General features: G+C 42.6%; 1 protein-coding gene across 9 annotated transcripts in view; it reads right to left on the reverse strand.

Moving 5' to 3' along the window:
* Positions 1–558: 558 nt before the first annotated feature.
* The window catches only part of LOC128693860 (adenomatous polyposis coli protein-like), a 551,448-nt gene continuing 529,354 nt past the window's right edge, over positions 559–22,652 (reverse strand). For all 9 annotated transcript variants that reach the window (XM_070091007.1, XM_070091006.1, XM_070091003.1 and 6 more), the window contains 3 exons: positions 8,382–8,532; positions 7,047–7,286; positions 559–5,944 (listed from right to left, as the gene is read on the reverse strand). In XM_070091007.1, coding sequence (XP_069947108.1) covers positions 1,457–5,944; positions 7,047–7,286; positions 8,382–8,532 — 4,879 coding nt within the window. In that variant the 3' untranslated portion in view covers positions 559–1,456. The remainder of the gene's footprint in view (positions 5,945–7,046; positions 7,287–8,381; positions 8,533–22,652) is intronic.

Genomic DNA, 22,652 nt, shown 5'->3' on the forward strand with positions numbered 1-22,652 from the left:
TGTGTTAAAAATAAATTGTCCCACTTGACTTATATAGTCTATCATACAAAGAAATTTTTCCTGATCTCGGCAGTTCTCGTGAATGTTACATCTCAAGTTCAGTCCACGTGTGGATTGAACTTTACATCACAAAGATGAACACTTTCATTTTACATCAATTAAATTCCTTGATTATGTGGTAATTCTCATACATTGTTATATAGGGCTGTCTTCAAAAAAAAATTAATAAGCTAAGTGGATAAACCTTATCATAAGTCAAGATGTTTCCAGCAGGCTTGAACAGTAACAGTATAGGGGTCACAAGTAGCTGCAGCACAGGCATATCACTGTGCAGTGAATTTCAAGATTGGACTTGAAATTCAACTTTGATTTGTAGTATGAAAGATCCAACCCTAGACTTTTTTAGTAGTTAAGTATATACTGTTATTAGATATAAAGGGTATAGTACTAGCAACAAGCATGGCAAAAGCTAGTTATTTAAATTCTTGCATTTAATATTTAAGGCTGTATCAAGAATAACTCCTCATTACTTTGCAGTACGGAACATGAAATATGCAGTGAAAAAATAGTGTTCTTTATTAGAAAAATACAAATCATAATAAGTACCATATATTAAAACAGGAAGCTTATATACAAAATTCTAATACTGAATAAATAATTTATTAAAACTCAAGACCACAGAAAACAAAATACAGTATAGTACCTCTAGATATTCTTTAGATAGTCAGAGAAAACAAAGGAAATTTATAAATGCATTAAGTATTGTTCTGGTAAAGCTTTACCTACTAAACCCATGAGATGACTTTATGCTGGCTCCTTGAAGGTTACATTCCTGGACACTTCTTTGCTTATCAGCAGTGTGGTGCAGCAAGGTGATGAGGGGCTCATGGTAACAGTGTAGACTTACAGCTTCCACCAGTTGGTCTGATTAAAGCATGTCAGGCTCGGGATCTATTCCATACTCGGAGAAACTATGATAAATGGCAATGAACAACATAAACAAACATTAAATGCACATGAAAATGCACTAAAATACTGAGTAAAAATAAATCTTCTATATATAAGCAGTTTTTAAGGTAAAAATGCTTGACTAAAATGGTGTGTATAGGAACAGACTATATACATATAGGAACAGCTCATGAGCCTGGCTTTGCATATGGTGTGATGGGTACAGCCTAAAGCCTACCTGGGCCCACTTTGGAAACCCTTACAAGGGTATCTTGGTAGCACTGGTACTTAGAACAGGCACCAGTCACTACCTATACTGAGTATCCATCTCCTACATACAACATTATGTGGCTATGTGGAGCATAAACACATGTTTTGTAAATTTGAGAACATAAATTATTTAGGATCACACGGGCCTTCTGGCCCAACGTCTCTGTTGCCCCCCACCCCCGCGCCCCATTGGTATTTGGGGATCTTGGGCTTGATTTGTCTGGCGCGGGGGGTTGGGTCATGGTCGCCATGCTCCTGTTACTACTGATGGGTCAGCATTTCCATTGTCATCACGACCACATGGCGCATTGGAAAGCAATGATTTGGAAGGCTGAGGTATACGTGTAGCAATAGCAGATCGTACTTTTGGTGCAACAGGTGGCTGGTAATTGAAGGGAGGAACAATAGCAGACTGCGGGGGAGACCGGACTCGTCCATCCTCTTCAACTACAATAAAAGAACCCAGGCGGGACAGTCGTTTTGCCCGAGCTTCACTATCTTCTTCCATCTGCCCAATATGTGTACCTGGAGGATGGGTAGCTGGTCGCTGACGAAGATGCACAGTTTCTGAAGGTCTGACACTCGCCTCAGCTACCCGAGAGCGTGTTGGACTTACTAAACAATGAGGGCGAGGATCAACTGGAGTAGTGGCTTCTGAAGGTGGTGAAGACCGAGTGTCTCGACCCCTTAATTTAGCTAATTTGAGTCCCAGGCGTGTTCTTCCTTTTCCTGCTTCTCCAGCTCCACTGTTCCCTCCATTAACTGGTAGTTTCTCATAAGTGGAGCTGCGTACTAGGGGCTGAGGTGAAGCTTCCTTAGCAGCCGATTCAGGACGCTTTATCCACATACGAGAATCCTTTTCTTTATCTTTTGGTTTAGCTTGTGCACGTTCCACCTTCTTCCACAAATTGGCAATACGACTAGTAACTTCCTTTTTCACAGTTGTCTTTTTAGGAACATCATGGCGCCATTCAGCCATATCAGAGGAAGTAGGAGGTCGAGCATCACGTGTCAAACTAGTTGACTTGTGCTGTGGTGGTCTGCCTTTAGTAGGACTTAAATCTTGACTGCCACTCTTTGGTATACCAGTTCGTACTCCCAAGCTTGGTTGTGTGACTGGTGGACTTGGCTGTACAATATCTCGCCTTAACCTTGGTTTGGAAAGTCCTTTAGTTGTAGGGATAGATCTTTTAGTTTCAGCTGGACTATTGTGTTCTGGACTTAGTGGTGTATCACTGTCATCTTTTGTAAATGTATTTTGACGATGCAAAGGTTTAGGAGGTTCAGGCCCAGATCTCGCTAGAGATTTTGATCGAGCTGGCCTAATATTATTGGCACGGGATCCTGGGCCCAAGCGAGGGCTCGATCCTGCACTGCTACCAGCTGAGGATCCTGTTGCTCTTCCTGTAGGACTGTCCTCTCCACTGCTACCCCCTTTTTGTAGATTGGAAGTTTGACGTAATGCAGAAGCTCTTGTTGCACGAGGTAGTTTAGGGGAAGATGGTTTTGCTGGGGATACAGAACTTGGGCGGGCAGGAGTTGGTCTTACTGGAATTGTTCTAGCCGGACTTGCGGTGGAATTTGAAGTAGCTTTAGTAGGTATTGCATTAGGTTTTTTGCTATAATAAAGCGGCTTTCTACGGCCTCTAATGGCTTTGCCTGAAGGCTCCTCCTCCTCTTGTAAGCGTGCAGTCTCCTCACCGGGCTTTACAATCCGTGGGCGTCGTATAACTTGCCTTTCTGCCTCTTCCTCCTCCTCGCTACTTCCTTTATCTGGCGGGTCGTCATCAAAGTCCTGAAGAAAATTTCTCATCTCTGATTCATCTTCATTTGAAATTAGGCTAAGAGTTTCAATATCTAGTATATTTTCTTCACTAAGAAGATCGGAAGATTCACTAGTCATAGCTTCACGCGTTTCATTCAGAGTACAGATAACAATATTAGCATCTTGCTGTAAAGCTTCAAGCTGTTCAGCTGTTAAATCAAGCATTTCATTACTGTCCTGAAAATCAACTAATGTACCATCTTCTTCCTTCTTGCCTTCATCTTCAGTTGCTGATTCAGGTGTAATATCTGCCAGTGGTACATCTATAGTACGGGTCTGATATCGCTCTCTATCTTCTTGCCGTCGCTGCCTAAATGACTGTCTCCCCTGCATCTTTTGTGGTGAAGAGGGTGATATTTCACCATTTTCAGCTTTTTGAACAGCTGCTTCTTGTTCTACTTCTGAAGGAACTTGCACCTCGGTGATGGTGTGTGTTTGGAAACGACTGGGGTCTTGCTGGCGACGATCTTTGGGGGATTTTCGTGGACTAACTTTAGCTTCATCCTTATGAGGGACTGTACTGGTAGAAATATTCTCTTGCCCAGTACCTTCTGAGGATATAGTCCTGGTTCTGAAGCGTTCAGCATCATCTTGCCGGCGCTGCTTAGGAGTGCGACCCACCAATGGTGATGAGGGAAGAACTTCAACTAAAGTTGGATCTGTGTCCTGAGATGGAGTAGCATCAGAAAATACTTCCCCATCACCTCGGGTGTAAGTGCGGAATCGGTCTTTCGCTAGTTGTCTGCGAGTCCTTGGTGTACCTTGTCTATTAGGTGAAGCATGGGCAGATGCACAAAGAGGAGATGAAAACCCATCTTGAGGTAAATCAGGTATGTCAGATGGTAAATCATCAGCAGCCATTTCTGTATCACTGGCAGGTCCAACAGTTTCTTCATGTTCTGTTATATCTGTGATTTCTTGGTAAGTAGAAGCTTCATCCCCACCAGTTAGAGTGAGTGTTGAAGCAGCATTCATGGCTTCCCTTTGGAAAATGGCTGCAAGCTGACGTGCTGGAGCAGCTACTTGTGCAGTATGATCTGCTGGAGGTGAGGGTGGAGATTCTCGCTGCTCTGCAACTTCAGATGTAATAGATGCAACACTTATCATGGAATTTTCCATATCATCATCTAACATAGAAGGAGGTGGGATATTATCTACATTTGAGTGACAAGAGCTGGCCATGCTAGCCATATTCTCAGTTGAGCCATAATCTTGTTCACCAAGAGCACGGCGAACCATTTCTGGCACTCGACGTGTGTGACGGCATTCCAGACGACGGTTATTTGAGCGAGTACCTCTCTGTTCCTCTGCACTGTTTGTCAGGCTATTGGACATCGATGCTAAACTTCCCATTGCTGATGGAGGTTTTATATTGTCAAGGTATGCGTCTGAGGCAACACTGGCTACACTCTGTGACATATGAGATGTTTCATCACTACTGAGAAGCTTAGCTTCACTTGCAACAGCCCTAGCAACCTTCATTGCTTCTATAGCTAATAATCCTGATTCTGACATTGAAGCAGTAACTGATGTATCTGAACCTCGGCCTTCAGAAGGAGAAGATTTATCTGCAGAATTTCTGTGTTCTACCCAAGAATGCTTTTCTTCAGGAGATGATCCAGGGCCCTCTGCTGATCCATCACTGACACGTGGCTCTTCTTCAGGTGATTTTTCCTCCTTGGACACTGGTCGAGTAACGACTGTTGCACCACTCCCTTCACTAGTTACTTCACTTCTAGGATGACCAATTTCTGCAGTAGTTAGTGCCTCTGAATGTTCAGTGGCACTTTCATCTTCCTCTTCCTCCTCCTCTTCCTCCTCCTCCTCCTTATATTCAACTTCGCTCTCTTCATGTTTAGTTACACGTTCATTCTTCTCGTTCTGTTCTGAATCTGTGTGTAGCTTGGAGCTCTCTGCATCTGGCATGGGCATGACGGCGTCTGTGTCCACATCGTCTACAGCTGCCGCCATCGCACCCACGTTTTTTGACTGAGTAGCATGTTCATCTCTACACAGTGTAAGCCTCTGCATGGGAACACCTGGTACGAGACGAGCAGGCGATCGAGATGATGGAGCAGGGATTCGAGAGCCACCTCGACGTCGGCGTCGACTTTCTAGATCTGACTTACTCTTAGGCATACCTTGACTAATGCACTGCTGCAGTAATGCTTGTTCTGTTGGTGTTGTCTCTTCCCCAAAAGAATCAACAGAGAGAGAACTTAGTGATGAATTTCTTGAAAAGCATACTGGGGTGTCCTCTACTCCATAGTTTCGAACACCTCCTGCCTGTGGTGCATGAGGCGCTTGAATAACAGCACTTTCATCTCCACCTTCAATTGAACTAAGAGATGAATGTCGAGATATTACACCAGGAGTACCTTCAACGGCAAACTGCTGAGGTACCTCATTTTCCACATCTACATCCTGTCCCCTACGCTGGATCTGGGACTTTCTGGACCTTCGCAAACGTGGAGACTGTGGTGTTCGTGCACGTGGAGACTGTGCTTGTGGCTGTGGGGACTGTGGGGTACGGGAACGTGGGGATACAGGTGTCCTTGGACTAGGATCTCTACTGGTTCTGTTGGCATCATCATCACAACTAAGTGATGAAAGTGAATCAGTACGGGAGAATGTTGCCGGAGTACCTTCTGTGGCCCACATACACACTTGATCACCAGGCGTATCATCCAGGGCGGGTGGAGGATGTGGTGAAATTCGAGCTCCTCCCACTTTGACAGCAGGAGTGACCCTGGCTACTGGAACAGGGCGATGATGAGGAGAATGTCGAGGCGAGGCCAGGGGAGGAACTGATACAGTTGGTGCCCCATGAGAACACAAATGGCCTGATCCATGACGTTTCACACTCAGCTTCACTTCCTTCACTTTAACTCCTGGACGCACCTGAAAAAATTAACATTACAATAAGATATTTCAGTCAGAGGGTCATCTGAATTGTGATGTCAGTACACTTCTGACAAGACAGTTACCAAATGAATGATGGTGTGTGTGTGTGTGTGTAACATTTTTAGTTACCCTGCCTTGCTGGGAGATGAGGTAAAAAAAATACTACATGTAACCTGAAGGTTACAATAAAGTTGCAGTAATTACAACACATTATTCTTTATGGCTGTTGCCACAGTAGGGAGAGAAAATGCTACCCAAGTATCTGAAGAAATTCCTAGAACTCAAAACAAACAATGAATTAAATACATATTTTAAATGCATTTTTTAAAAGTATATCACATGTAAAAAATTTTATTTTTTTAGGGCATTATATACATTTTTTAGAAAACTAAAAGTAAAAAAATAACTTTTAAATTCCAAATCTGTTGGCATGACATACACACTAATTTAAATGTAGTAGAATGATTGAAATAAGCATGAGTACTTGTGGTGTTGTCACTTGTAGCTACAAGCCACTTCAACCTTAAGGCCTTACATTATACCATATATGAAATCCAAGGGTGTCATACTACAGTACCCATCACTAAGCTAGGAATATCTGTAATAAGACAAGTGAGGTTGACTTGTTAATTTAAGAAAATTCCTTAGGGTTGTGTACCCCTGTGCACTATACTATTGCAGAGTGAGTGATTGTGCTCCAGACAAAACACTAGGATTACACTCCCTCATGAAATAAGACAGGAAGCTACCACTAGTCTTCAAAAACTTAACACTTATGTTACTGGAAAAAGTATGCAATACCATTGTATGCAGTGCACAATACAATATAAGGACAAGTTAAAAATATAACCGAGGCATGGATACACAAGTGCAGAGTTTAAATCAAACCATATGGAAAGGTTTTACTTTTTGAGAAGAAACAGCTTTGGAAATTCAAACTGGAATATTTTCTAAATTTCTTTAAATTATTTTTCAGCAAGGTCAGACTGTATACACCACATATTCTTTGTATTTAGGGTATAATCCTTTAAAGTTTGAACTCAAAACCATATTTCTAACAAGAGAGATTTCTAACTCTGTATCTGCTGCAGCACCTTACCTTGGGCATCCCAGACTGAATGCACTGTTCCAAAAGATTGTCATTATCTGATGAGTTATCACCTGAGTCATTAAGACTAGGTCGCAGGCCTGAGGGATGTCGTTCTTTGGTAGGCTCCTCTCCAGGGATGGAGAGCTGAGAGAGATCAGATATGGAAGCAGCATGAGAGATGCTGGCAGGTGTATCTTCTGTGCAGTAAGTGCGAAGGGTGTCTCCCCCCCAAACCCCGCCACCAACACCCTGTGGAAGCAGCACTACTGGATCAGCTTTTGTACTGGACATTATCACCACTGTTGAAGAGTCTCCAAGTCTTCCAGTTTTTCACAAACTGGCCTAATTATGTTTTATCTGAAGTTTTTCCTACCCTATCAATATTAAACTTCTTTTGACATTTTCATTAAAAAAAAATCATTCATTATCTACCTTTTATTTTATTAAATAAGTCACATTTCTTTAGACCAATACAGGCCATTTTTAATTAAAAATAAAATTTCCATTGAATTTTATAGTAACACCTTCCTGGCTTTGTATGGTTATATAACTCCCATCAGTACATTGAACAGGGTGGTATATGCAATTTTACATTCCTCAACTTGGAGTCTCCATTATCAGGATGGAAGAGGTCTCATACAAAAAGCCTTATTATGCACAAAGTAAATAAGAACATTTACATACACAAATAAAGTGAAAATATAAAAATGCTGAAAATTAAATATTTGCATGAATTATTTCAATAAGATCAAAAATTCAGTTAAATAAGACCAAACAAAATAAGATTTTGAGCTATAACATAAAGCGTTATAAAAACATAAACATTTACTGACTCTGCCCAATGCTATTTGGGAATAGAGTAATACACATATTGTACCAAGTATTAAAGGTTAGTGCAGGGCAGTTCATCATCTTACAACACGAAATACAATGCAACAAAATTTACGATGAGTAAAATGTCTCATTACAATAAATAAGGAAGCATTTGAGAAATGCTTGTATGTAAAACATCTCATATGAGTTTAAACTGGCATGTATTACAGTACATGCAGTCAATAAATTATCAAAAGAAAAGCAAAGCTTAATTTATGTACTTTACCTGCATACACACTGAGCATGGTAAGACTTGTGCAAAGCTCACTTGGCCACATATCTTCAGTACAGAGTTTTGCAAATATACATCTATTTGCTAGATGTATAAATATTTTGAATGACCATGCATGGATGTAAGGTAATCACTTACCTCTTGTGCAGGACTTATTGAAGGCCAGTATGTAAGTCTACCCATCTAGATTGAAAGGGCACCTACAATGCACTCGAGTGCATAGAGTAAGTTGTACATACCTGCTGGGCATGGCTGTGGGCGGGGCCACTGGGTATCTGAGTAGGCAGGTTGGAGGCCTTAACAACTGGGATACCAGAGCCTCGTATGCGACTACTAGGCTGGGCAATGTGAGAGGTCCCTCGACTACTGTACTGCTGCTTCTTTCGCCGTCTGAAAAACAATGTCTTGATTACTATATAGCAGATACATGAAGGTACAATTAAAACCATGCAGCTGTATCAGTATGTGTGTACATCTAAGCAGTGTTATGTGCATCCTTTGAACCAGCATAAATAGTTCCTGTGGTGGGAAACATGAAAATAAAGATAAAGGTTACAATGTGTAATTACAATTTTGGTTTGCTAAGTACACAGAAAGCCACTATCATGCCCATAGTGTGTTTGTCTTCTATCCCACTTGCAGTAGTAACCAAGCTGACTCTGGTGGCAGCGATAGAATAACTGCAACAGCACTGAAAAAGAGCCAGAGGATGTAAAGAAGACCGCACCTGCCGAGACAGCTATTTTCATTAGCCAGCATGCCAACCATCCATCGAAATACAGTTTGAAGAGGCATCGTCTCTGTGATAGTTCAAGATGCAGGAGGCTGAGTAAGTCTGATTCTATGCTCAAATTCTTTAAAAAGAAAAAAAAAATTAACAGTTGCATGGTGTCCCAGCTCGTGGTCATAATGCCCTTATCACATGGGTCATCACTCAGGTAAAACCCCTAAATTTTTTTTTTTTTTTTTTACCTGTGACTACTTTTAAGTTTTCCTACTGTCACACTCCCAATTTCCTGGTCAATCTGGCTTGCATTTGGTGTCCCTCTCGCCCACATATCCATCAGCCTGGTTAATCTGGCATTCCGTGGAACTAGTGATCCAGGTTCTTCTAGAAAACTTATACGATTCTTCCAGCAACATTTCTGATAGCTGCTGGTAGCAAACAGAGCAGCCAAGGGCCACAGATGTTGACATGGTGCTCTCTTATTGTGTCCTAGGGTTACCATCATTCACTCCAGTACTTTATGGAAATGTGTAGGATTGAGACTAGGCTCAGCTGACTTTATTTTACCCAAGTTTATTTTACATGTTCATTTTGTACTATGGGGCGATAATCCTGTGTTTAGTATGCAGTGCCCCTCTAGAATGCTTCATTCTTTTCATATTTGAGTGTAGCATCTACACACTCCAGTGAAAATCAAAACCTTCTATATAGGATACACCTATGTCGAAACTATGAAGCCGATCTCAAGTTATCACACAGAAACCGATATCAGTTTGGTCTGGAAAATTGACCAAGGGACACACAATACCATAAATCTTTCCATACATATTGTACACCAACATCGAATTTTTTTTAAGCCAATCGGATGTGGTGTTCTGAGACTAAACAAAAACCTTAGAGGAATGATTGATAATTACTTTGTTGGGATGTCTAAATGTGAATTTTCCATATATAAATATAAGCCCTTGATAGATGCGTTGCAATAAGTAACTAGCAGATGTGTATTGTCATAAACTGGATGAGTTTCTATTATTTATTTATTAATTTATTATACATGAACCTAGTGCGTCAGATGAAGTCATGCTTCACCAGAGGGCAAAGACACGGACAATATAACATCCAGTCCACTTGGTCCTCTTTAGAACAGCGTAATGTCACTCCTATGATAGCTTAATCGTTTAATCCTACGTGATGAAATATGACAAACATTCAGGTGATCAACGGATTAGATTACTTGTATTTTAAAGTTGTTTGCCCTCTGTCTAGACCATTTTTTTTTTAATTTTGTCACAATTCTTATTTTCTTCATACACACCCATACCCGTATCATCTTTCAGTTTTTAAAGTCAAGAGATAACTACTGCAACTGCCGCCTCAACACTTACATGTGTATTATATTTGCCACAGAATTTGCCGCAACAGTCAGTGAATGCTATTTTTTTCATTGTAGTACTTCTCCAGCTAGCAATTCGTATCAGTTGCTCAGGCCTGGACGTCCATGTACTCTCCGTTCCTTTTCTCAGCAAAATATTGTACAGCATCAAAAGCCCTTTATTTGGCCTGTTGAACTCCATAACTTTCTTATACATGGCAGGCAATTCATACTATATTGCACTGTGTTTCGTGAAAAATTAAAGTGTGGAAGATTTAGCGCTAATTAATGAAGGCTGAATCTTCTTGTGTGCTAATGGTGTCCCGGTGTCTGACGAGTCAAGGTGTTGGTGGATGATGGCTAACATTCATCCTAGTCCCAAGGAAAACACCCGCACTATCCTCTTTCTAGCTGTACTACAGTGTGTCCTGTCCATATTATATATGCTGAGTTCCCAAGAATCATTTTATTTTATTTTATTTATCCTACCTTAATTCTGAATGGTTACCACTTCAGCACATGCATCCAGCAGTATTGTGATCCTTACTCTTGTTCACCCTTTTCCAGTAATCATTTTCTTTCTGGTTACCACTGTCCATCGACTGACTTTCTCAACTCTTCAATTTTCATACAATCAATGAAGTTTACTTCTTGCAAAATACTCAACATGTTGCTACGTCATTCAAACACCGATGGCTATGTGCAGCAAACAAATTCATTCAGGTGGCCTGGTGGTTAACGCTCTCGCTTCACACGGTGAGGGCCTGGGTTCGATTCCCAGCCAGAGTAGAAACATTGGACGTGTTTCTTTCCACCTGTTGCCTATGTTCCCCATCAGTAAAATGGGTACCTGGGTGTTAGTCGACTGGTGTGGGTCGCATCCTGGGACACTGACCTAAGGAGGCCTGGTCACAGACCGGGCCGCGGGGGCGTTGACCCCCGGAACTCTCTCCAGATAAACTCTAGATTCATCCCATTAATCTGTATTACAGTGGACAGTATACTTTTCAGTTGCACCAACAGGCTGATTGAGCAAACGATTAAACAGGAGACCTCAAGCCTCAAATAGTTTGGAAAACTAATTATGACAGATCATTAATCTTTGACCAGATCTGGCGATCCTCACAGTTTGAGACGAGACTATGGGAAGGATGACGCCCTTAATTTACAGCTACTTGCATTTTCTACAGACAGTGAAGCTCATCATGTAAAAATAAAACAAATGCAGTATGTGATTCTTTACTGACTACGTTTCGCCCAGCAGTGGGATTTATCAAGTTACAAACAAATCTACCTGGGTAAAAAATACACGAGTATATATAGTGTAGAGAGTCATGTGGAGAATGTTGAGTAGGTTGGATTTGAGACAGACCTGCAAGACCCGTCTCAAATCTAACCTACCCAGCATTCTTCATCTGACTCTCCACCCTTATATATACTCATGCATTCTCACCCAAATTACCTAACCTAACCTACTCAGGCAGATCTGTTCGTGACTTGATAAAGCCCACTACGTGTGCGAAACGTAGTCAATAAAGGATCACATTTGTGTTTATTCCATTGTGTCGGTATTTTATATCTTTTATCTCCATGGAGGCCCACCAAGCATGCAATAATCCAGTATGAATTTATGCAATCATCCAGAGAAGAAAACTGCTGGTATCTGAAAGTCCCCTCCAATACCATGTGTCTTACTTTTCCTTATCAATCAGTTTCAAATATATTTCCTTCTGGCCTTCTCCACTACAGAACGAGAATAAATTACACATCACCCTTTTGTAAAGTCATGTTCTGTAATTTCTTTTTCTGAGCGAGAACAAATTGCAAGCCTCTCCACTGAAATATATTGATGACAAACTTAAATTCATTGCTTTGCGTTTAGTAAATTCTTATAGATGTTTGTATTACTGTAACATCACCACCGATGGTTATTAAGCTCACTGTGACTTCAAGAACGGAAACACTTAATATTTTTTCAAATCATCGGCGCAAAGTTTCATTTTAACTTTGCCAGCACTGATAATTCCATTTTCTGCTGCTGATTATAACCTCTCACACTACTAAATCACGTTTCGTCTCGCAATTTGTACTGGTCAAAAGTAAGGACTAAGGAGTGGCAGCAGCAGGAACATACCGTGAAGTAACTCATCGTGCTTGTTAGTGGAGATGCTGGTGGATTACAGTACACGACGCAAGCCCACAATGACAAGGATCACATTCACTCACCCACGAATAAAGTTGAGGATGGCCAGCATGTTGATTGATGGCGAGTCATCACAATGCTAAAGTTAAAACACAAACATATGGAGATGCCTTTGCACTAGAGAGCAGGCAAATGGGACCTCTGAGTCGTGCTTGTGTGTGTGTGGGGTGTGGCGGCAGCGGGCTAGCTGGGCCCTGCCTGCAAGCATCGCAACACGCCGTCACAAGCACCACACACATTACCCGCCACCCAGCTTACACTAGCCCTACTCAAGGCTAGGTCGGGGGTGAGGGCAAACAGGAGGGCACCTGGGGTAAGAGAGATCCGTCTCGTCTGCTGGATGTCACCCCGTCGCCAAGGCATATTCCCCCTCCCCCAACTTCTCTCTACCCCAGCTGTATGGTGGGAGCGTGCCTGACGATGGTGTAGCCAGCTACGACACTGGTAGTGGTGGAGAACGATACACCAACTTGGACTCACTGGCCTCCTCCTCCTCCGCCTCCTCATCCTGCTGCTGCTGCTATTGCTCTCACTGCTGTTTATCCTGATGTTGCTGTTGTTCTTCCTGCTGATAATACTAATGCAGCTGTTGTTAATTCAGCTTCTGTTCTTTATTAATGCTGCTGTTGTTTCTTTTGTTGCTTGCTCCTGTTATTCTTGCTGCTGTTCGTGCTTCAGAGGCTGTTATCGTAGTTCCTACTGCTGCTATTGTTCCTACTACTGAGGCATATGCTCTTTGTGCTGTTCTTGTTGATTTCTCTTGATGATGGGGCTGCCGTTGGTTTCGATCATATGGTACGTATGCATCTCTTCCCCCGCCCACACCAACACGTTCTCATCCTAGACCAACCTTTCAAGGTCCACACACACACATACATACACACACACACACACACACACACACACACACACACACACACACACACACACACACACACACACACACGTATGTATGTAAGGCCAGGAGCTGCAAATCGTCACCTGCAACCACATATAGGTGAGCACAGGTCCAACTTCATACATGATACCAGCTTCAAGCAACATATAATTACCAACACAAGGTCTCCACCAACACTAGACCATTTCATGAAAACATCAGTTCATCTTCATACACACGACGGTAACACCACCACGCGCGAGCGCGCACGCGCGCACACACACACACACACACACACGCACACGCGCACACACACACACACACACACACACACACACACACACACACAGGAACGGGCTCATACATGACAACCAGCACAGTTCAGAGAAGGGAAATCTTGCGTCAAAAACCTATTGGAGTTCTACGACAAGGTGACAGAAATAAAACAGGAGAGAGAGGGATGGGTAGACTGTATCCTCTTGGACTGTAAGAAGACTTTCGACACAGTACCACACAAGAGACTGGTTGAAAAGCTAGAGGAACAGGCAGGAAAAGTACTGCAATGAATCAGGGATTAGGTGACAGGAAGGAAACAACGCGTGTTGGTACGAGAAGAGGTGTCAGAGGGGGTGCATGTGTCGGGTGGGTTTCCACAAGGGTCAGTCCTAGGTCCGGAGCTGTTTCTTGTATATGTGAATGACATGACGGAAGGTATAGACTCAAAGGTGTCCCTGTTCGCAGACGATGTGAAACTAATGAGAATACAAGCGGACGAGAATCAGGTAAGCCTACAAGAGGATCTGGACTGACTGCAAGCCTGGTCCGACAAATGGCTCCTGGAGTTTAACCCCAGAAAGTGCAAAGTTAGGAAGCTTGGGAGAGGACAAAGTATATCGCAGGCGGAGTACAGCTCAAGAGGTCAAATTATTATTATTATGATCAAAAAGAAGCGCTAAGCCACAAGGACTATACAGCTCAAGAGGTCAAAGAGTGCAAAACTCACTCAAGGAAAAGGATCTTGGGGTGAGCATCATATCGAGCATATCTATTGAGACGCACATCAACCAAGCAACTGCTGGAGCATATGGGCGACTGGCAAACCTGAGAATAGCATTTCGACATCTAAGGAGTCATCCGCGACACTGTACACCGTGTACGTCAAGCCCATATTGAAGTATGTAGCACCAGTAATTAGAGAAGCACCAGAAAATAGAGAAGTGCAAAGCTTTCCGACAAGACTAGTTCCGGAGCTGAGGGGTTATGTCCTACGAGGAGAAGTTAAGGAACTCAACCTGACAACACTGCAGGACAGGAGGGATACGGGAGACATGATAACGGCATATAAAATGCTGAGAGGAATTGACAAGGTGGACAGGGACAGAATGTTTCCTGATGTGACAGCAACAAGGGGTCACAACTGGAAGTTGAAAACTCAGGCGAGTCACAAGGATGTTAGGAAGTACTTCTTTAGTCATAAGAGTTGTCATGAAGTGGGACAGTCTGGAGAATGATGTAGCAGAGGCAGGATCCCTACATAGCTTTAAGAAGAGGTACGATAAAGCTCATGGAGCAAGGAGAGAGTGGGCCTAGTAGCGACCAGAGAAGAGGCAAGGCCAGGAGCTATGAATCGACCCCTGCAACCACAATTAGGTGAGTACACACACACAAGACGGCCCATGTACTGGCCCGCCTCATGATGCTAGAACCACAGGACCATCCAATCCTACAAAGATGGCGCGGCCAGCAGAGCTAGCCGTTTTACCGCCATCCGAGGACATTCGGTGTTGTGGGAGCTTCTAGGTTAATTTTCATTCTCATCCCTGTTTGGTGTACTAGTCCACGACAGCATGCATTATATATATATATATATATATATATATATATATATATATATATATATATATATATATATATATATATATATATATATGCCATCGCCATGCGTTACACAGGCTATTCACAATTCTACTCACTCATTCACTATTTATTACGAATGTGAAATAAGAACGCTGGTGCTGCAACTGCAAGGACTCTAAAACAACCGTAAAAAGTGCGAAGAAAAACACTTATTTATGAATTAAGTCGTGGAATGCAACGAGAGTTTTTCTACGGTAAGAAACATTTATAAAGTATTCACTACAGCTTAGGCAGTGTAGTGTATGAGAAGGCAAAAACAGGTGTGGGATAACACAACACCGGCAGCAACACCACAACACGCCAGCAGCAGTGGGATACTCCAACAGCAGTAAGTAGGAGGACACCCCAGACACAGGTGTTCCGAGGGAGTCCTTGGGGCAGCGGAGACGTCATTGATGTGGTGATGCAGGTGTCCTACACAAGCGGCCGTGACTTCCCCAACATCTTCCCCTCCCTGGCGGCCCCACCCAACCACCCAGTCCTCTTTCGCCCCACTGCTTCCCTCCCTACCCATACCCCACCACTCTTGGGTGAGTCACAGGGTCCAGGGACGCCCACCTGAGTTTTAAAGGGGAGAGGGAGGGAAAGAGGAAAGGAAAAGTGAGAGGAGAGGGGAGGAAGGGGAGAGGCACACACTTGCAAACACGGCAGCCAAGAAGATTGCAGTGCTAAGGTGTATCTTGCACATTCTAGACAGCTGGAACTGTAAAACTCGATGCTAGGCACAAGTTCGCCCTCACCACGAGTATGCGCCACTTTCTTCGATTACCTACCCCTTACCCCTTTCATCTCGTTTCCAATTACTGGAGAAGGTAGAGAGCCGTGCAAGGCGACTTATCTAACACTTCGACCTGGCCTAGATGTCATTTCAACAGAGCTTTAAACACAGTAGATATGCTGGCTTCTCTAATATTATGCATAAGGCCGATGTTCTCAGTGTACCACACATGATTCGACTTAACGGACAGCGGGAAGACAGCTATTACCCCATACGACAGGCAGCCATCACCATTCTTACTCTGGTGGTACCAATTTCAAGCCCATCCACTCCATCAACGACCATTCAGTTCCTCAAACGACGCGAGTTTCACCAAATGAAAAATGACCCACAGCTGGTTCTAACTTTATCGTATTATATATATGTATATTTCTTAGTAATATATTTTGCGCAAACTTATGATTTATTTACAATAAAGTTATTACTAGTGAAAGGCTGAGGCAGGATATCAGCTCTTAGCAAAATACAGTCATAGTGTTTTCCGCGACCCACTGGGAAACTTGGTATATGTGCCAGTTTTTAGACAACATAAATTTATCAAAATCATCCTGAAGTTCCTTTGCGTCCTTTTCATAGTTTATTTGTCGACTTTTTTTTGTTGTTGTTGTTTTATGTCGTCAGCGAACTTATGTCGCTATTTATTTCTTCATCTTGTTCGTTAATATAGATTTCGAACAAGAGGCCCAACAGTGACCCCCGTAAAATACCACTTGTGACTAGTCCCAACATTTCGATACACGTAAGACACATAAAAGGCACACACGAATGCAGTTTAATGCAAGTCTTTATTGTCGACGTTTCGCCCACACAGTGGGTTTTATAAAGTTACAGATAAACCTGGCTAGGAACAGTAACTATAGGAGAGTACAGTGAGGCGAAATACATTGTGTGCAGACCATTGCAGTGGTACGAGGTCGGCATGTCATACACTTTTCTGAGCTGTTGCTGTGTGGGAAGACAATCTAGATTTTTTTTCGCAGAAAGATCAGCTTTTGAAGCCAATCGATGTTCTGGGTGAAATTACTGGAAATGCTGATGAGAGCTAATTCTAGGATTCTGCGTCCCTGGGTGTCCTCCTCCTTAATAATGATTAGTGCATCCTTGTAATTAATCAAATGGTTGTGGGAATTTCGATGTGAACAGAGGTGTTATTCAAGTTATCAGTTCTGTTAGCATATTGGAGCTCGGAAATGCGTTCCTGGAGTTTCCTAGACGTTTTATCTATGCATATTTTATCACAGTTGTTGTAGGGAATTGTGTATACCCTTGCAGTGGCTTTTTGTTGGTCTCTCTTATTGGTCATGTCCTTGATCGTGTTGGAGGCCATGTTGGTCTCCGCCACCGTTTTGGAATTTGGTTGTAGATGAATGGTTCAGAGAACCGACACGTTGATAAATTAGACACATGTGCAACTCTTGGGTATCTTTATTGAACGTTTCGCAACACAGTGGCTTCATCAGTCCATACAAAGGAGAAACGTGAAGAACAAGAGGAGAATGAGGTAATCAGTCCCTCAACCTTGAGTCGATGTAGTCAGTCCATCAATCTTGAATAGAATACAGCATATGTGCGGAGAAGTAGCTTATATACCGTAGGCAGGAGAGGTGCAGCAGTCGTAGGTGGTGTCACATTTGTCCAATGTGGAAGTAGGTCGTGCCCAAGGGTTTGGCAAGCGAAGAATTCCCAAGTATTAAGATCCCAAGGAGTTGCAGTGTCTGACAGGAATTTGGTGTTGGAGAGTATTGGAGATAGATACGCTTGATGCTAAGAGTTGTTAGGGAGTAATATGTATGTTCGGTTGTGTTTTGTCTGGTATAGTTAATAACGTTATGTGCATGACATCTGTCACTTTTTTTCTTTGAAAGAGTAAATAAAGATGAAAACAAATATTGAGGCAAAACTGAGAAAACAGTTCAACGAGCAGTTTGTGTAGTCATGTCCACATACGTAGACTGATGAAGCCACTGATGGTGAAACGTTTCTTGACCGTCGTACACATGGCAGGTGAGCAAATGTGAATGTTAGCTTTTACTTGTGGCCTATTTACTGTGACCCTTGACCTAGGATCCAATATTTTTTTTTCTGTTTTCTTTCGCGTTCAATTTTTATTTTCAAAGCCCTTCAAGGAAGCTCCCTTGAGGAACCTGCTTTATGGAAGTAGGTACCCTCTCTCTCTCTCTCTCTCTCTGGCACTGTATTAGTACTTAGTCTTCACCTCAAGTATGTAAAATACTGCTGGACTGTTGTCAACTCCATGGTTTCTCTCTGACTGATACGTAAACATAATCCAAACGCTGGAACCCTGAGGTCCTGCAGTACTTTTAAACACTAAAGTGCAAACTGTGTTAAAAAATAATGTTATGTGAAATGTAATCATCATCCATCAGTTACAAACATTATCAAAATATCTACATTAAAACCATCTCTTCAAACCTCAAGAAATAAAATCCACATTAAAAAAAAAAAAACTTCTAAGATATAGTTAAAAAATGTTTGGAGGTCATTTCCATGGGTTAGGGTTAAGTAGATGGTTCAGATGTCATTCTTCAGCACGACAAATCCTACCGGGGATAAAACTGTCTACTGACGCATTTCCTATCTCTTCATCCTTGATTGTTCATTCCCTATGTTATCCACTCTCGCCGCCGCGCTCTTTCCTTCAGTGCCGCCTCCCCGTTTATTGCAAAACTCCCCCCCCCCCCATCTTTATTTCTGCCTCCTCCCGTTTTATGTCTACCTTCCCCTTTAGCGCTGCCTCCTCTCGTTCTGGTGCCTTCCTTGCATCCTAATTCTTAGCTGCCACCTTCTTCCTCTCATCTCATTTCTTAGCCACTCTTTCTCTCTCTCTCACGCACACGCACGCACGCACGCGCGCAAGCAAGCACGCCTTATATATAATATATATATATATATATATATATATATATATATATATATATATATAATGTATATAATATATATATATAATGTATATAATATATATATATATAATGTATATAATACACACACACACACACATATATATATATATATATATATATATATATATATATATATATATATATATATATATATATATATATATATATATATATATATATATATATATATATATATATAATCTTTACCAGGTGCAAGCACACACTTATCTATTTCTCAAACCAAGATATACATATTGTTTTTACTTAATTTCGTGTTCCTGGCCACAATACCTTCCCTCCCGGACCCGTTCGTTTCTTGTCGTCTGTATCTAGTTCTTCCTCCAGACCGTTTCTACCTCAACTCTTCGCTTCAGGCTCCCAGAAAACAAGTCATGACGCAGCTAATGACTTCCGCTTTCTTCCTCTCCTCGTTACTACTTGCAAGCGTAACTTTTATTTCGAGGCACCTGTGCTTTAGAGCAGTTAACCACCGGTCAAACCCTCGGCTGTTGAATAACAAACTTGCTCAAGTAACTGTTAACGGAAAAGGGGAAAGAGTTGTTGGGGAAGGAAGATTGGACGATGCTTAATCACTGATACCCCGCACCGGAACGCCAGCGGTTGCTTGATCGCTGACCGAGTTATTATTTAGCAAAGATCCATGTCAAGAGACATACTGCTTGAAGAACAAAAGACAGCCACTACTACTGAACCAATGTCCATCAGTCCAGCTTATCTTCCCACTGTTCGCCCAGTGTTAGCAGCCTACCACATCGTGCACTACAATACACATCCATTTTTCCGCTCTTGTTTCCTCTCACTTTCTCGTTTACGTAGTACGCCACCTCTCAACTTTGAACTAGGTGTGGCCAGCACACCATCTGCTACACAGAAAAGCACCATAATGTCTCATATGTTCGGTATTCTTATATGCTGTTACTGTCTGGTGGTGCTGCTCTCAACAGTACTGATGGCAGTGTTTACAGTTTCTTAATCCCCCGCAGGATCTTTGCCCTACTCCTCCATGACCTTGATGGTTTGGGTGTCAACAGAGCATGGACCTCCAGCCCATCTTCCTTCTGCCCTTCTCTCTATTTTCTATTTTCCTCTCCCTACCCCTCCATCTCTCTCTCTTATCTTCCCAGTATACTGTTCCTCTCTCTTATCTTCCCAGTATACTGTTCTTCTATACCAGTGCCACCACATTGTCATGAATGGCACATTACCACCCCCGGCACCACATTACCACCCCAGCAGCGACACTTTCAGAATATAAAGCTTACCTTTCTGACCCAGCAAGAAGCAAGTTCAAGACTAAGCTCCTGGATATACAGTAATTGCCAAGTTCTGAAGCACAAACTAGACTTTTGCCAACTACTTCGTTAAACAAGTCAGGATACTGCAGGTACAGGATCATTTCCTAGTTTTTCCTTGTCTATCTCCATCTCTTTCCACCAACCTCCCCCCCCTCTCTCTCTCTCTCTCTCTCTCTCTCTCTCTCTCTCTCTCTCTCTCTCTCTCTCTATCTCTCTCTCTCTCTCTCTTTCTCTCTCTCTGGCATTAAACGTGAGTTATAAAACTGCTTCGCAACCTCAAACTGGAAATTACTGACCACGAAATTGTGGATTTTTTTTTTAAACCCACCCACTACAAAAATAATTCGATTAGTATTCACAATGTTACGAACATAACTTCATTAAAAACTCTTTCTGCGTTAGTGATGCTGTATGTTGGTAGGTGAAGAGTAACGGGAAATTCACCGTCCTTAAACTAATGAATGCACGAGTGAAAAAAAAAAACGTGCGCGTAAACGTGTGTGCGCCACCCCTCCATACAAATCAATGAGGTCCAGGTAAAATTGGCGCATCAATCTGCATCTTTTGTTGGTGGTGATCATGAGTGAAGGGTGATGACCCAACCTCATCTGTCCGGCGCTCATCCCTTCCCTCCTTCCTTTGTATTTCCCCATATTACCCCCCCCCTTTCTCTTTAATAAATGCCCCGCCCAGCTCCGTGCGTGATAACCCGAGCTGATCTGATCGCTTCACGCAAGCCCACACCTTCCATGATCCGTCCAGTCAGCATAGGTCCCAGAGACTCCTCACACATCCCTCACAAACCCCTCTTATCCCACCATGATCATAAATTTCTCTCCGTATCCCCCCTTTCCTTATTTTTCTCCTTTATCTCGTACGTAATTTCTATTGTTCCCGCTCTGTCATGATGAAGAGATCCTCATGAAAATTCCATTTCTCCTGTGTATGGGATAAACCATCCTGAGATATGGTAATTATCAAGTAATAGTAACTCCAGCTCTGCTGAGGCAAAACATTTGACACTCCCGTGGCTGAAAATCCATTAATTTAATTAAAGGAATACTTAACGATAATCCCATTACATTACTGAAGTCTGACGAATTTCAATACTTTGTATTGCAACCTATCTTGTGTGATGGAATATGAAACTTAGCTAGTTTTTGTTCCCATTATGTAACTGACAGAATAAACAATTTTGATAAATTAAAATCGTGTCCCGTAGCTCGAGTGTTAGCGCACTCAGCTCACACACTGAGATCCGTGATTCGATCCCCGGTACGGGTGGAAACATTGGGACGTGTTTCTTTAAGACACTTGCTGTCCCTATTCACCTAGCAGCAAAATAGGTACCTGGGTGTTAGTCGACTGGTGTGGGTCGCATCCTGGTGACAAAATTTATCTAATTTGCCCGAAATGCACTGCATAACAAGGGGCTTTCTATACGGTAACATGATTATTGATGTCAGCTATGGTCTGTATACATTGTACGTGTACTTGTAGAAATATATATTATTATTATTAGCAGCTCCGCCCTCACTCACCCTAGCCTAGGTAGCCCCCAACCACCCTACCTAGCCTTGCCCCATCTGTACCAGATGGTAAGGTACCATCAGTCCCTAGCCTCACCCTCGCTCATCACAACCTTTCCATTTACCCTAGCCACTTCCCCCCGGTCACCCGAAAGAGGCAAACAGCACCAGTAGGACCAATAATTGTCCGGCAAAACTGTTCCTTGCCTGACCAGACAACACAAGACTGGCAGAAGGAGCTGTACAAAGAAAAAAAAATAGAAATGCCTGAAGCTCACCTGAATCTTGTCTTTAGTAAACCTGCGTTGTTTCTGAACTGAAGCTAAAGCGCGCGCTCGCACACACACACACACACACACACACACACACACACACACACACACACACACACACACACACACACACACACACACACAAGGGTTAGACTCAGAAGTGTCCCTGTTTGCAGATGATGTGAAGTTAATGAGGAGAATTAAATCTGATGAGGACCAGGCAGGACTTCAAAGAGACCTGGACAGACTGGACACCTGGTCCAGCAAATGGCTTCTCGAATTTAATCCTGCCAAATGCAAAGTCATGAAGATAGGGGAAGGGCACAGAAGACCGCAGACAGAGTATAGGCTAGGTGGACAAAGACTGCAAACCTCACTCAAGGAGAAAGATCTTGGGGTGAGTATAACACCGAGCATGTCTCCGGAAGCACACATCAATCAGATAACTGCTGCAGCATATGGGCGCCTGGCAAACCTGAGAACAGCATTCCGATACCTTAGTAAGGAATCATTCAAGACACTGTACACCGTGTATGTCAGGCCCATACTGGAGTATGCAGCACCTGTTTGGAACCCGCACTTGATAAAGCACGTCAAG

This window comes from Cherax quadricarinatus, chromosome 33 (genome assembly GCF_038502225.1).
Source record: "Cherax quadricarinatus isolate ZL_2023a chromosome 33, ASM3850222v1, whole genome shotgun sequence".
Lineage (NCBI taxonomy): Eukaryota > Metazoa > Arthropoda > Malacostraca > Decapoda > Parastacidae > Cherax > Cherax quadricarinatus.